The sequence below is a fragment of the Eretmochelys imbricata genome, chromosome 6, assembly GCF_965152235.1.
Source record: "Eretmochelys imbricata isolate rEreImb1 chromosome 6, rEreImb1.hap1, whole genome shotgun sequence".
Taxonomy (NCBI): domain Eukaryota; kingdom Metazoa; phylum Chordata; order Testudines; family Cheloniidae; genus Eretmochelys; species Eretmochelys imbricata.
In genome coordinates, this window is record NC_135577.1 from 76217575 (window position 1) to 76234220 (window position 16646).

At 39.3% G+C, this 16646-nt stretch overlaps 1 protein-coding gene across 2 annotated transcripts in view; it reads right to left on the reverse strand.

Annotated features, from left to right (window-relative positions):
- The window catches only part of LOC144265882 (neuroendocrine protein 7B2-like), an 84459-nt gene that overhangs the window by 52225 nt on the left and 15588 nt on the right, over positions 1-16646 (reverse strand). Inside the window, exons 7-12 of one of the 2 annotated variants that reach the window (XM_077818934.1) lie at positions 15347-15421; positions 14539-14694; positions 12267-12402; positions 9619-9727; positions 9059-9206; positions 6822-8571 (exon numbers count right to left, since the gene is read on the reverse strand). In XM_077818934.1, the coding sequence (XP_077675060.1) occupies positions 6980-8571; positions 9059-9206; positions 9619-9727; positions 12267-12402; positions 14539-14694; positions 15347-15421 (2216 nt within the window). In that variant the 3' untranslated portion in view covers positions 6822-6979. Of the gene's footprint in view, positions 8572-9058; positions 9207-9618; positions 9728-12266; positions 12403-14538; positions 14695-15346; positions 15422-16646 lie in introns of those variants that run through there. The other variant, XM_077818935.1, reaches the window with a different exon arrangement.

The window sequence follows — 16646 nt, forward strand, 5'->3', positions numbered from 1 at the left end:
TGGGATCGGTTGGTGGCTTGCTCCTCCCAGCTTGTGACAGCCACATCAGTTTTCTTGAGATACGCTTTCAGGGTGTCCTTGTAGCATTTCCTTTGACCACCATGGGATCTCTGTGTGTGAGCTAAGAGTAGAGGGCTTGTTTTGGGAGGCAAGAGTCTGGCATCTGCACACAATATCCAACCCAACAGAGTTGGTGCATGAGGATCATTGCTTCAATGCTGGTGACCTTGACTTCACTGAGGATGCTGGCATTAGTGCAGCGATCTTCCCACTTGATGCAAAGGATCTTCCAGAGGCATCATTGCTGATACCTCTCTAGACTCTTGAGGATCTGTTGATGGGTCACCCAGGTTTCGCATCCATAAAGGAGTGTAGGAATAACAATTGTTTTATACACCTGGATCTTGGTGTCCTGCCATAGATCCTGCTATTGAGTGTCAATTCATAAATCATTGGAGCTAGCATTGTCTCTTTGGATGCCTTGTTGATCTGGATTGGTTTCAGCCACTTCCTTAACAACTCATTCACTCCCACTCATGTCTGCCCTGACAGGGGCCCCATTTAGGGAGGGCAGGGGTGCACCCACTCCCCACCTGCAGAGTTTTGTACCAGAGGTCTGCTTGTAGGTCAAGCCCCAGCCCCAGGCAGAGCTCTTACCTGAAGCACAGTGTAGCAAGGTCCCTTCCTCCTGAAGCCCGCGTTCTCCAGCTACTGCCACTGTGGTCAGTTTCTTCTGCTGTGTTAGCTCATCCACCCTGCCTGCCTCCACCAATCAGCTGCTGAGATGATATGGAGTGACTTAACTGACCTGGGGCAAAGAGAAGGGGGGTGGTCCCTGGGAGGGGTGTGCTCAGGGCCTCTGCGGGTGGGAAAGGCAAGGACGGGGTCACTCAGCGTGAGAGCAGGAGCACAGGGGCTCCAGTGGTGGTGGTGGTGGGAATAACACAGGGCCTCCAGGCTTGGGGAGGGGGAAAGAGAGTCATTCTCCAGGGAAAGGGAGAGGTGAGGGCATATGGCTGTGCCCTGAGGGAGGGACCAATGAGTGTGGGAGGAGCAGATGAGGGGGAACAGTTCCTGGGGCAAGGATCCTCAGAGTGGGGAGCTAGGAGCAGCTAAGTGGGTCTTGGAGTCAGTTTACCCTCAAAGCAGCAGGGAGTACCCCCCCCCCCCACCTCTCCCTGAGAATAGGCTGGGGGCAGACCTTTCTGGTCCAGAGTTGTCATGGCCAGCAGTGGTTGCAGCTTCAAGGACAGGTATGTGTCTGTGCTGTGCGTCAGCTTCTGCCACCAGGGCTGAGCTTGCAGGGGGGATGAAGACTGTGCTGCTGGCCAACACAAAGATTGATCTGTAATCCACCAGCATCCCACACCCAGGTAAGTCCCCTTCAGCTACCACTAATGGGCATCTCAACAGCTGACTAATGTTATAGTAGCCCCCAAAGACCTTAAGCAGGAGTCCCCCATTGTGCTAGATGCCATACAAACCATTAAGGTGGCCCAGTTCCTGCCCCACAGATCTCAATCTAATCCTTATAATTCCCTAGGGCAGGCAGGCAAGTATAATTATTCTCATTTTAGAGCAATAAGAACTGAGGCACAGCATTCAAACAGAAAATGGTGCTTTAAAAAAAACAAAAACACATATATACAGACCCTGAATAACAAATGAGAAAGAGAGTCTTAACTTTAAAATGAGGAGCTTTCTTGGCGTTTGGTTTTAAATATTCCCTTGTGAGAACGACAATTCAATCACTGTAGTATTGTGCTTAAGAGTCTTCTGGAAAGTAACTAGCCTTTAAGCAGAAGTGAAAGGGACTTGAAAGTGTCAGTTGCACTCCCGTTTAAAGTATTTCCAATCTATTATTATTCGTAGTAGGGTAACACACCTAGAGCCCCAGCTAGGTGCAGTATAAACTTAGGAGGCCTTGCCCTCTTAGGATGTATCCAAAAGTTAAATGATCTATTCCAATCTTGGTGAACTGCAAAAAGTAAGTAGCCTAAATGATGGAAAGTAATCTAGATTTTTCTACAATTGTTGAAATCAAGAGTTAGTAACAAAGTAAAAATATACCTATTACAATTTGAAATCTAACCAGTGTCCCTTAAAACTGACTTGCCACAAGATGTCAGAACATGTTAATATTAGAGCAGGAAATGTATCTCATCCCTGAGCCCCATTTTGCTACTCGACCCTCAAGACCGCACACTCTCCTAGCTAATTGCTGACCAGTAGTTACAAGCACCATGAACTGTTTGTTAAGGCACAGCAGGAGCTACACCTGAGGGTACTTGAGCTAGGGAGATTATGTGAAATTTACTAGTCATACAGGTATGACTCCCTCTGAAAACAGCATGCAAGATAGGGCACTGTAGTGGAAACACTGGAAGCTATTTCAGCACCATCAGCTAGCAGAGCAAAGGGCTTGATGGCAAGGTTAAAGAGCTATTCCTTTCTGTTGAGGCTCTTGGTTTTGGAAAGAATATTCAAGATTTTCCATAGTGCTTCAGAACTGCAACATGAAAACCTAAATTTATCCAGTGCAATGGAATTAGTAAGAAGCAATATTGCTGCTCTTCAACAAATGAGAACATCTGAGAGCCAATGGAAGGAGTTATGTGAAGCTAAAATCATTGCCCAGGAACTTGAAATTGCTATTCCAGGTCAGAAAGTCGCAACTGCTGAGCACAGCAGTACCAAAGACCACCTAAGAAAATATCCTTCAAACTGGCCTTGTTTTTTTTTTGTTTCTAGTACACTGGGCCTGTCATCTACAGATGGTCTCAAGAGCACTCAAGAATCTATAATCTGATTTCTACTATCCTGTTCTGGACAGAATTCTTACTGAGATTGATAGATGATTCGCCCTCAACTGGAGTTTGCTTTCTACACTGCTTGTGAAGAGAAGAATTAGACGGTTAATTTGTTCCAGAAGTGTTTAAAGGTAAATAAATTATTGAAAACGTAACACTTCCAACATGAGCTAAAACAGTGGTGAAAATTTTCTTGATTATGAGAAACGGAAAGTAATTGCAGATTCAGCAGGCACCAATTTCGGTGATCTGGATGGAGAAGTCAAAGTTGCCAAGAAGCACAATTGCATGCACATACAAACCAATACTTCAATTTCTGAATTCTGGAATGTTCTCAACGACTTACCAAGGGGTTAGTCTTTGTTGTCTATTGTAGATAGTGGGGTGAGCAATCCAGTTTCTACAGCATCAAATGAGAGGTACTTCTCTGTGCTCAAGAGACTAAAGGACTACTTAAGCTCCACAATGGGAGATATTAGCAAGTCACTTACGTGTTTCTAATTTTAGCCTGTGAATGTGAAGCTTCAAAAACACTTAGATAATCAACAAGGCCATTGACAATTTTGTCAAGATGAGACCACACTATTATCCATCGTTTTAGCTCATGTCTGAAGTGTTATGTTTTCAATAATTTATTTACCTTTAAACATTTCTGGAACAAAATTAACCATCTAATTCTTCTCTTCACAATTTGGAACATAAGCCATTTAAAAATATAAATGCAGGAGTAAAAAGATTTTAAGCAGATTTTATTTCTCTGCTAAAGATAGCATACAAAGTATCAAAGTTGTGTTTCTGATACCTATGTTAAGGCTCTAAAACGGATACCTCAAGGTTTGGGATTAGGAATATCTTTCTGTATTATTTCCTGATTGTTCTTAACTGAAATTAAAATACAGCTTTAATTGGTGTTTATGTATATACAATCATATTGATTTTTCTTTACATAAGAATTAGATACTGTGCTCCTGTCAGCTAATTTCTAAGTTATTAGAGGCAAAAATGTAGAGGTTTCCAGTGCCTGAGTAGCCCCTGTAATCACAGTTAAAGTTACCCCCGTACCAAAACCTGAAATGGCATCCTGAGAGCAAACAATCCTTTTTCCCCACTAGGTGGCAATGTAATGTGTAGGAGAGGGGTGGGCAAACTACAGCCCCTCAGGGCTTTGGATCCGGCCCGTGGGACTGCCCCACCATGGTGCCGCAGGCCCCGTGCCACTCTCAGAAGCGGCCAGCATCACGTCCCTGGGGGCCCGGAGTGGGGTGGGGTGGGGGGAAGAGGGCTCCGTGCGTTGCCCTTGCTTCCAGGCACTGCTCCCCGCAGCTCCCATTGGCCGGGAACAGGGAACCGCAGCCAATGGGAGCTTCGGGGGAGGTACCTGGAGGTGTGGCAAGGGCAGCCCGTGGAGCTCTGTCCCCCCCCCTCCCCCAGGGGCTGTGCAGGGATGTGGTTCTGGCCACTTTCCGGAACAGCACGGCATGGGGCCACGGCAGGCAGGCAGCCTGCCCTGGCCCCGGTGCGTGCCGCTGCCACCCCGGAGCCACCCCCTAACTCCCTAAGCCCCCTGCCTGCACCCCAAGCCCCTGCTCTGAGACCTCTGCTGCACCCCAACTCCCTGCCCTGAGCCCCATTGCACCCCAACCCCCTTCCCTGAGCCCCCTCATACACCCCACACCCCTCTGTCCCAACCCCTTGCCCTGAGCCCATTCCTGCATACCGCACCCCCTCCCACACCTCGCACTCCTTCCTGCACCCCAACCCCTTGCCCTGCATACAATTTCTCCACCAGATGTGGCCCTTGGCCCAAAAAGTTTGCCCATCCCTGGTGTAGGAAAAAACTGAAGCACATAGACTTTGTAAAAATATCATAAGAAGTTCCCACTTCACCACATCTGGGTTTTATCATCTTCAGTGCGCCAAAGACATGGTTTAATGGCGCCCAGCAAAGCAATAAATTGCTTGTAAGCAGCATCTGGCTGAATAGGATACAGACAAGGCCTGGAGCTAAAGCAAAAGTGGCTGGGAGAAGCAACCATATTTGTGGCAAATATGAATATCTGTCCCTTTGAATGTGCAGGTACCAGATTTGTTACATGTCGCCAGGATGTTACAACTATCTCTTTTCAAAAATCTATCCAGAAATGAAGCAGATGAAAAAGCTGGCACTTTACTAGATGTCCCTCAATGGCTGCCTGTCTGAGTGAAATCTAAGGGTATGTCTACGCTGCCATTAAAAACACTAACCAGGCTAGTGCCGGCTGACTCAGGCTCAGGGGTGGTTTAACTGCAGCGTAGACATTCGGGCTCACGCTGGACCCTGTAAGGTGGGAGGGTCCTATAGCTCAGGCTGCAGCCTGAACCTGAACATCTACACTGCAGTAAAACAACCACTTAAGCCTGAGTCAGTTATCACCAGCCAACCACTTGTGTCTAATTGGAGTGCAGACATACCCTAAGAAGTTGAAGGCTCTGTAGGATAGAAACAAGGACCTGAACTGTATGTACTTGACCATAGCTTTCTTGGCCCATAGCTTTCTCTTGCACTTGTGAGTAGACATTCTTGTGCTCCAGTCATCTTTCTACGAAAAAGAGTGTGCTGCTACGGAAGTCAATGTAAAGGCCATTTCGCTTTGGAATACACTCCTCTCCATAGGCTAAAAGAGCCCAAATCTGTTGCAGCTTAGAACAGTGGGAAGCATATCTATTCCCCCTGGCTTTTAGAGAGGGCACAGCATCAGGAGGATGAGGACTTTTCATTGCCTATTATCTGCCTGGCTTTTGGCAGTCAGAGGTTTGGTGAAAATGATGAAGTTGTAAAAATTGGGTTTTTAAATATAGTCAAGAGGACATAGAGCCCTGGATAGGACTTAAAGGATACAGAAACTCTGACATCTCAAATGTCCTTTGTCATTTTTTCTACATAGGATATGGAATCAGTGTTGTAGAAAGAACATTCACAAACAAGGGACAAAAAAAGCTTTTAGACTCAAAACCAAGTACATACCAAAACGCTCTTATGTTCTGGCAGCAAACAAGCTACACGTACAGAAATCAGTAATGGAAAAGTTTCAAGTTTTTACTCTTAAATAATTTTATAATGAATATGACATAGATATAAGCAGTTTTAATGCTAAGATAGATGTAAACATCTGTTTGTGCAAATGAACTTTTAACAGTATGGCTTTTTACTTTTGTCTTCCATTATTTCAGCAATAGCGTACTTTAATCTACTTTTGCATCATATGATTAGCTACATAAAATTACTCCAGAAAAAAATAGCCTCATTTGCGCTATTAACTTAACATTAGTTTACAGCTTGACTGCAAATGAAGATATCAGGTAAACATAACAGAACACACCCATGCTGCCAAGTGTACTGTACAAAAATTTTTAATACTTCAGTATCTAATTGCATATTTGTTTTCCATATGCTCAACCACTTCTCCAATTTGTGTGCACGAATGCTTAGATAGGAATAGATCTGTATAGACAAAAAGTGCACCTATCAAGTGGAAAAAAAGCCATAGGTGCCCTGACTTACACCAAAAGCAATATATACCCTGGCCACACAGGAATTGGAGCAGTAGCAAAGTCTACATTGATACTGAAGTTCGAACACTGACAAGTCTCTTTTTGACTGTAGTGTTTTAATACAGTTAAAGAATTAAGACAAGTACAGTAACTGGAAAAATGTTTCACATGTTTTGATGGTCAGCAATAAGCCATTTTGCTTTTGGATGTGTTGGTTTTGTTTTTAAATATCTAGCAATTTTCTCTTAAAGAAATATTACTATCAACTGGAAGCTGCAAGATTTGAAATGCCTCAGGCTCACCTGTTATTTCTAAAAAGATCTGACTCAGTGTCTGAGATAGCGATTCATAACCTATTGTAACTGGTTTCTATATGTTTTTAAACTAGATTTTTCTAATTTTTAAAAATCTAGTCAAAATTAAAATGAGCAGCTGACTAGTAATCGTAAGAAGCCACAGTAAACGGAAAAATACCTAATATCATACAAAGAATAAAGTTTACTTGTACAAGTTCAAAATAAAATAAAATAAAATCCTATTTTACAAAAAAGCAGAACTAAGAATCACGTATCGACTTTATTGACTCAATTGTTCTAGAACTACCTTAACATTCTTTGAGAAAATCATCAAATTAGTACTTATAAATCTACAGGTTTAGCAGTTGGCAGGAGTTTTGCTTTTGATATTGGATTCTTTGGAGATCCCCTGTATCGAGCCTTTTCTTTTCCTGTAGCACTTTTCCTGAGGGTACTTTTATCTGGTGTGGCAATCAGAAAGTTTATACTTGAGTTCATTTTTACAGCAGCTTTTGGTGCTTCATGATTGGTTAGATCTTCTAGAACAGACTTTGATGGGTTACCAATAGTCACTTTCTGTTTGCAGATTCTAACTGTTTTCACAGAAGCATCAGCCTGCTCTAGCGAATTTATCAATTTTGAAGATTTGGATGCTAAGTCTAGTTCAGATGATGTAGAAACTTGTGTGCGTGTAGTTTCACAATAGAGCAATGAAACTGTGGAATTCTTTGAGAACTTTTCTGTACAGGAGGATAGTGCAGTATCATAGCTTACGGATTTAACAAGAGGAGAACAAACATCCCCAGGTTTTGCCAATTTATAGCTTACAGATTGTCTGTTAGACTCTAAGAGGGAGTTTATCCTTCTTACAGACTGGCGGACAGGAGTACGTTGAAACTTAAGAGGTGGTTTAGTTTTGCTTGCGGAACAGGGATCGTTTAATGAAAGTTTGTTGAACCAGTGTACGTGGTCAGAAACCTTTCCATAGTCAGAAACCGGTAAAGTTTTAGGTACAGTATTATCATAACTTCCAGTCTGCAAGTACTGTTTGCCAGGACTGTTTTTAGACTCCAACAACTGTGAGACAGGGTGCTCCGCAGCCGCAGTAGGCTCACTGTTATCTTTTTCTGAATTACGGGACTTCAGCTCGCAATTTTCAACAACTCTTTCTGACTGTTCCAGTTCCTCACTCTCTTTTCTTCTGAGGGAATCTATTTTCTTTAAATTATCTTTTGAATAACTATTCTGAAAAGTTAACCTGTCCTCCCTGGACATTACCTGAGGCATACTAAGTTCTGGTGCATCTTCCATGCCCAATTTCTGTGTCTGAAGTTCAATCTCAATAGGATTTTGGAAGCACTTTTCCTCCACAACCTTGATTTCATCTTGACTTGATTGATATTTGTCAGTGGTATAAGATTTATTAGCAAACTGGTTAAACTGATCCTTAGATTTTTCAGCTGCCAGACTTTCAGCTGAAGTTTCAACAAGGTCCTTCTCTTGACTAACACCTGTTAGACAGGGATTTTCACTTAACTTTTCTTCTGTTAAATCTGATACAGGAGACTTTGCATCACCTATTAAATTTTGAAGATTGCTTCCAGATTCAGAAAATGCTTTTTTAATTTTCAGTAATGTTTCTGTTGTCAAGTTATTCTCATCCACACAAAGCGAGTACTCCCGCAGACTATTATCTTGCTTATGATTTGCAGTAGTGGGCCTTAAGTCATCTGGAATGGCAGGTGGCTTTCCAACAACAAGAACAGGTTCTGAAAAACAGCCTTCTGCTTCAAGATATCCCACGAGACTTGCCTCATTGTTGCTGGTGCCATGAGAATCTGTAATATTGGGTCCATTCCAAGACATTCGGTAATTTGCTTTTTCATGTTTTGGAGTTAGCAAGTTCTCCTCCGACTTGCTCATTATTTGTGAACCTTGAGAGAAGTTTGATAGAATTATTTCTTTAAAAATATTGGTTAGCCTTAGTACTCATAGAACATTAACTAAACCAGACAAAACTCTTGCTGATAACTCAAGTTATTAAAAAAAATTACGAGTTTAAAGCCATGCCATTCACTGAAATTGAGAAACTTACACTATTTTCTTTCAAAGAAATGAAAGTCCTTCATAAACAGGTTACAATATTAAAGAAAGCAATTAGGTTCAAGCGTCAAAGAAGCAAGGCATGATATAATGCAAATATTTATTTTTATACATACAAAAACTGGTCTCTAATTGGTTAATATAAATTATCTGTTGCTTCCTAAGAACCTTTAATATTGTCTAACTGCTTTTCACTTTCAGTGCTTTCAATAACTAAAGATATCAAAGCAATCATTAGGTTTTTAAGCTATCCTTACCCCACAAAAATACAAGCTCTCTCTTTTTAGTTATATTCAGTAAGTATTGCAAGACATTTACCTTTCTTTGAGAATTGTTCACTGACACATGTGCTGAAAAGTGTATCTGTCTTTACAGATTCAACTCTGTTTTCCAAGTCTTGTTGACTTGCAAGTCGCCGGCCAATATTTTCAGATCCTTTACCAACTGGACATCCAGTTAAAATATTCTTAAGCAGGGGGGAGGGGGAGAAAGAAAACTAATCTTAATCTTTTTAAAAAGCTGAACATGAGGAAGTCATTTAGATCTTCATTTACTTTCTAGGCCTTTTCAATTTTGACGTCTGCAATTCAGGAAATACTTTTCCAATTTGCAGCAACCGCTAAAAGTGAACTTCTTAAATATGAATTAAAAAAAGTTTAGTAAGTCAGATCTGGTTTTAGAGTTCTGGACCGTACAGTATCCAGAACTCTCTACACTTGTCCTTAAACATTAAATTGGTCTGAAACTTGAAAAAAATTTCAAATGGAGGTGCAGACCCCTTTGGAAATCTTAGGCTTAGTCCACAGACCATAGGCTGAAAACCACTGCCATAGTATAAGCTACAAGAAAGATGAATAGGATAGTAGAAGTGTACTTACCACATCTTTGCTGCTTTTTCCCAGACTAAATTTCAGACGTAATGACCTGCGAACCATTTCTTTTCGGCTAATCTTTGGAGAGAAGCAACCAGTTTTTCCTGATTCAACCCTGGTAAGTTGAATAATTGTTTTTAAAAAGTGCATGAAAAGATTAATTCAGTATATTTCTTTCTTTACAATTTATATTCTTCTACACCCTTTATTTTGAACTTTCAGTGCAAAAGGCACTCCGCAGTAGCGCTTCACAGAAAGAAATTTGATAAGCATAAATAAAATAATTTAAAATACTAGAAAAAGGGCCAATGAGGTTCTATTTAAAATATTGTGTAAAGTTCTGACACTAATAAGGCAATGTTCAAGAAATTGAACAGGTACAAAGAGCAAATAGAGTAATACCAAAAAACTCAAAGATTAGGGTCAAGCAATTAAAAAAATTAATCGCACTGTTAAACAATAGAATACTATTTATTTTAAATATTTTTGGATGTTTACTACATTTGCTAACATATTAATTCCAATTACAACACAGAATACAAAGTGTACAGTGCTCACTTTATATTTATTTTTTATTACAAATATTTGCACTGGAGAAAAAAAATGGATTTTTCAATTCACCTCATAAAAGTATTGTAATGCAATCTCTATCATGAAAGTTGAACTTACAAAAATGTAGAATTATGTACAAAAAACTGCATTCAAAAATAAAAAACGTAAAACTTTAGAGTCTACAAGTCTATTCAGTCCTACTTCTTGGTCAGCCAATCACTCAGCCAAACAAGTTTGTTTACATTTGCAGGAGATAATGCTGCCCACTTCTTGTTTACAATGTCACCTGAAAGTGAGAACATGCGTTCACATGACACTGTTGTAGCTGGCATTGCAAGATATTTAAGTGCCAGGTGCACTAAAGATTCATGTCCCTTCATGCTTCAACCACAATTCCAGAGGACATGCTTCCATACTGATGATGGGTTCTGCTTGATAATGATCCAAAGCAGTACACACTGACGCATTTTCATCATCTGAGTCAGATGCCACCAGCAGAAGGCTGATTTTCTTTTTTGGTGGTTCAGGTTCTGTAGTTACCACATCAGAGTGTTGCTCTTTTAAGACTTCTAAAAGCATGCGCCACACCTCGTCCCTCTCAGATTTTGGACGGCATTTCAGATTCTTAAACCTTGGGTTGAGTGCTGTAGCTATTTTTAGAAATCTTCTTTGCGTTTTGTGAAATCTGCTATGAAAGTGTTCTTAAAATGAACAACAGGTGCTGGGTCATCATCCAAGGTGGCTATGACATGAAATACATGCGGAATGTGTGTAACACAAAGCAGGAGACATACAGTTCTCCCCCCAAAGAGTACAGTCACAAATTTAATTGACGCATTATTTTTTTAACGAGCATCCACAGCATGGAAGCATGTTCTCTGGAATGGTGGCCGAAGCATGAAGGGATGTATGAATGTTTAGCATATCTGGCATATAAATACCTTGCAATACCGGCTACAAAAGTGCCATGCGAATGGCTGGTCTCACTTTCAGGTGACATTGTAAATAAGAAGCCGGCAGCAGTATCTCCCGTCAATGTAAACAAACTTGTTTGTCTTAGCAATTGGCAGAATAAGAAGTAGGACTGAGGGAACTTGTAGGCTCTAAAGTTTTACTCTGTTTTGTTTTTGAGTGCAGTTAGGTAACCAAAAAAAAAAAAAAAATCTGCATTTGTAAGTTACACTTTCACGATAAAGAGATTGCACTTCAGTAGTTGTATGAGGTGAACTGAAAAATACTATTTTTTTTGTTTATAATTTTTACAGTGCAAATGTTTGTAATCAAAAATAAGAATATAAAGTGAGCACTGTGCACTTTGTATTCCGTGTTGAAATCAATATTGAAAATGTAGAAAAACATCCAAAAATATTTGATAAATTTCAGTTGGTATTCTATTGTTATAAATGCAATTAAATCGTGATTAATTTTTTTAATCCTGATTAATTGACAGCCCTAATCTCTATTCCCAAGAAAGGAATTAACATTTGTATGCTTTAGAAATCCACGATTTAGAAATGGATGCGACTGAAGTATGATGTACTGAAAATACAGAAAGAGGAATAGATATTATAATGGGGTCAGGACCTACCAAGAACTGAAATAAGCTATTAAGGCATAAACAATTCCTTGAAAATAGACAGTTTAAAAAAAAAAAACACTTTTAAAGCTTATTAGATTTTTGTTTAAAAACACTTCCAGTATCCCCAAAGAATCAGTTTCTTTAAAATGCTAAAAAGTAAAAAGCTAATATTTAGTCCAGTTTAATGGGAATTATGACAAGAGAAAGGAACTTGCTTGATTTAATTATGTGCATGTGTGTACATGTATGCTTTAGTCCATGTTCATTTCAACACAAAACCCAAATGTAATGGCAGTTTGGTATGGACACTTGGCCGCTAAGATCTGGGCAGATCATCAATTCACTTTACACGTGGTAAGACACGATCCTTTCAATATAAAAGCTTCTAAATAAATCAATAAAATAAATAATGTTGAAATTGTCTTTATCCATAAGACAGTAAAGGGAAATCCTTTTTCGTTTTGCTTTTCAATTCACTTTTAACAGTGTGCACTCATAGCTTCTGTGAATTAAGACAAGTTACCTGTAAATTTTTTTACTTGCAATTCTTTTACTTCTTCGATTTCCTGTACTTGACAGATGCTTTTCACTGGTGACTGAAGGAGACAGTGAACTCTGAGATGACTCGAGAGAGACACAAGGGCTTGCTTCAAATTGAGCTACAGGAACAAACAAAGTCACATGTACATGATAAACTGGTTCTTGTTTTGGTGGTGTATTCTTATGTTAAAATAGAAACCTCTAATGCCACTTCAATTTTTTTTAAAGCAAGTGTCTTATTTTCACGTTGACCATTAGCAACTAAGTTTAAAAAAAACCACACACAAAAACTCATTTGTTTAGCACAATGTTCTTGAGAGAACTGACACAATTAATTCTGTTTGTTTGTAGTCTTTCATAAAAGAAAAGGGGGAATTCACCATACCCCAAAACAACCTTTGTTTTGACACCAAGAGGTGGGAGAACATGTATGCTGCTGGTGTCGCATCTTAAGTTATTTCCATACAGATTAGTTAGAAGATCATTGATCAAAAGTTGTCAATATTAAATAAAACAATCAAAATAAATTTAAGTTTTTGTTTTAAGATCAACAGTGTCTCTTGTCATTTTTAATCTTTGACAACACTAGATCAAGTATAAGTTCTTAAAACTCTCTTCTGGCTAAGTGTGGTAGCAGTATAACAATGAAGGATATGGTGTTTTATCCATCAGCCTGCACAGAAAGCTGAGCTGTGAGGCTAGCATCTTCTAAAACATTAGTACTTATCATACCTGCTGTGAAGTATAGATTAACTAAAGAATCTTCACTATTTATGCTAACACTTACTGCTGATTAAGTGTCAGCATAAACAGTGAAGATTCTTTAAACACTTAGTGGGCACCAAGTGCTTTCCAAACATTAAAGAAGGACTGTTCCTGTAAACTCACAACACAATGACAAAGAGGTTAGAAGAAGAACACAAATAGGTAGTTTACATATGTAATTCAACTCCGTTCACAATAAGCAGGCTAATAAGAGTGGGTCTTTATTAAAGACTTGAACATAGCCAGGATAGTGGTCTTGCAGATAAACTCAGAAATTGTAACAGGCAGTGACACAGAGTAAGGCTGAGGTGATTGAGAGAGAAAACTGACAAACCTGGAACAACAAGCCCAGGAACGCAGGCAGTATGGAGGAGATGAGGTCAATACAAGCGTGACAAAGAAATAAAGTAGGGTGGGGCGAATTTAGGTAGAGCTTTGAAGACAAGGACAAGAAGGTTAAATTTGAAGCAATAGAGAATAGGAAGCCAGTGGAAGGATTCAGAAGAAAGATTACTTTAGCAGCTGCATTTTGTATGATGTAAAGGACAACGGTGTGTTTAGGAGACCACAGCAATATTCTAGGCAAGATATGAGAGATTTGACTATGACCTAGATCAGGGATTAGCAACCTTTGGCACCCGGTCCATCAGGTAAATCCACTGGCGGGGCAGGACGGTTTGTTTACCTGCAGCATCCACAGGTTTGGCTGATCGCAGCTCCCACTGGCTGCGGTTTGCCGTTCCAGGACAATGGGGGCTGCGGGAAGCGGTGTGGGCCAAGGGATGTGCTAGCCACTGCTTCCTGAAGCCCCCATTGACCTGGAACAGCAAACTACGGCTAGTGGGAGCTGCGATCGGCTGAACCTGTGGATGCTGCAGGTAAACAAACCATCCCCAACCCGCCAACGGATTTCCCGAACGGCTGCGTGCCAAAGGTTGCCGATCTCGGACCTAGATATATGGTATAAGGAGAGAAAAATTAAAAAAAAAAAAAAAAAAAAAAAAACACCCTTCAGACTGCAGGAGTGAATAATGGGAAAGATGGTCGTTTTGTGACTAGTGAAACACAGAAGGCTGGGGAGAAAAGAAAAGGAATTCTATTTTGGCCATTTCAGGTAAATTTTCAGAGTGTCTAAGTCTTGAGGTCCTCGACTTTCACTGGGTGCTTTTGAAATTTTACCTTTCAAGCTTTAACAAGATGTTCAAGAGGAGCTGCTACGGACAAGCAGAAATGCAGAATTGGATGGATAGAGACAAGTCAGTTATGGATACATAGACTTCAGAGAGTTATCAGCACAGATGATAGCTGAAACAATGTGACCTGATAAGATTTCCCACAGACAGGGTGCAAAGCGCAAGGAACGAAGGTAATTAAATTGTTATTTGAGTACAATTGCTCTTCTATGGACTACCCACTAAGAGCAATAGATTTCAAGGCATTAACAACCGCACAACCTGAAAGCCTTCAAGCTACAATGTAAGTCACTATACCTGATGCTGGTGTTGAGGCGCTGCTAAAAAAGCTACTTGAGAGCAATTCGAAAGCAAAATTATGCTTCAGGGACCGCCTTTTCTTGCTAGAGAAGCCTTGAGAAGAATCAGTTGGAAGTTTACGCTTGGTGCTTGGAGTAAGAATCAATGGAGTCACTGATGGAAAGACTACAATTAATAAAGCTGTATCTGCAATAAGCGCTTAAAGTTGAGAGCTTATGAAGATACAAACAATATAATATTTAAGTCAGCTTTGTTTCTCCAGAAGCAGTTATTCTAAACTGAACCAAAACACATGCATTTTAAAACAGGCATGGCACTCAAATAGCTTTAATAAATTTTGCATAGGAAAGTAAAAAAACAAATTAATATGACAAGAAAATATAGGTGGGAAGAGTTTTAGCTGCATTCTTCATTGCAAGAAAACAAACAGTTACCTTTTGCAAGTTTATAAACGGACAGAGCAAAGCAAGATAAATATATTTGAATTGAAGCATAAATTCATTCTCTAACACTCAACATGGCTGCGTGCTACCCTATTGTATTCAAGCCTTGGTTTTCATTAGATAAAAGCAGATTAATTTCTAATCCTAGAACTGCCCAGTGCTAGCAGCTCTAAGACTAAATGCAGTATCCTCACTGAAAATGTAACTATATTCAATTTTGACCAGAAACATTGTTTAGAAACTCATACCCCTTTGAAATAAAACTAAATTCACTTTAGTTTCAGCCTTACTAGAATATAGTCCACAAATCTAAAGATACTGCATGAGGCTCTATTTAGTGCAAACAAACACTAAATACCTACCATTTCTGTCTCGCTGAGGTGTAGTGGAGGGTGTTCTGTTAGATTTAAGTTTATTCAATGCTCCACTAACAATATCTGAAATGCAAGACATACCAAGCAATCAAGCTTTAATATTGACTTGTCTTGCTCTATTTTTTAAAAGAGGTATTATTTTATGTGAAAGGGGCACATCGACAACAAAGAAATTAGAGTAGTCTCCCTGATGTTTTAAAACATTTTTAAAAGGAAAATATGGGCAGCATTATCTCCTGTAAATGTAAACAAATTTGTCTGTGTTAACAACTGGCTGAACAAGAAGTAGGATTGAGTGGACTTGTAGGCTCTAAAGTTTTGCATTGTTTTGTTTTTGAGTGCAATTACATAACAAGAACAACAAAAATCTACATTTGTAAATTGTACTTTCGTGAAAAAGATTGCACTACAGTTCTTGACTGAGGTGAATTGAAAAATAGTTTCTTTGTTTATCATTTTTACAGTGTAAATATTTGTAATCAAAAATATAAAGTGAGCAGTGTATACTTTGTATTCTGTGCTGTAACTGAAATCAATATATTTGAACATGTAGAAAAACATCCAAAAATACTGAAATTTAATAAATTGGTATTCTATTGTTTAACAATGCGATTAAAATGGCAATTAATCACGATTAATTTTTTTTGAGTTAATTGCGTGAGTTAACTGTGATTAATGGACAGCACTAATATATAAAGTGTGTGTGTGTGTATAAAAAAAACATATATACACACAAACACACACATAACCATGATTATTATTAACACCATCTACCCTAATAATTAACAGCCATCTATCAAGGATTTTTTGGAAATAATAAAATTCTACCCCTATGCATGGAAAAGGACTAGTAGACCCTTCCCACACAAATGACTTTATCAACAGGTTTAATTGGGGAGCATTTCAGAGGTATCAGTGCATCCTCAAATAGTTTGCAGACTGATTTAACTAGACTGGCTTAGAAATCAATGTGATTAAAATTGGTCCAATATTTATGAGTGCTTAAATCAATTTAGGTTAATTTGTTGAATGGAAAGGACTACTAGACCATTCTCATCATTGTTTCAGATCTTCCAAGTAATGTAATAGATTGAGGCCAATATGCTGATTAGAAGATTAATTTTTAAAAAGTGATCAGCGAAGTTTGGGAAAGAGTTAAATTCTTTACATATGTGCTGGTTAAAATGGGCAACAAAATACAGACAGTCTGCAGTAAGTGCAATGTGTCAATTTAGAATTCAGTAGGCATTTTTAGAGTAGAGAAGTCATATGATACTGGTTTAAGGAG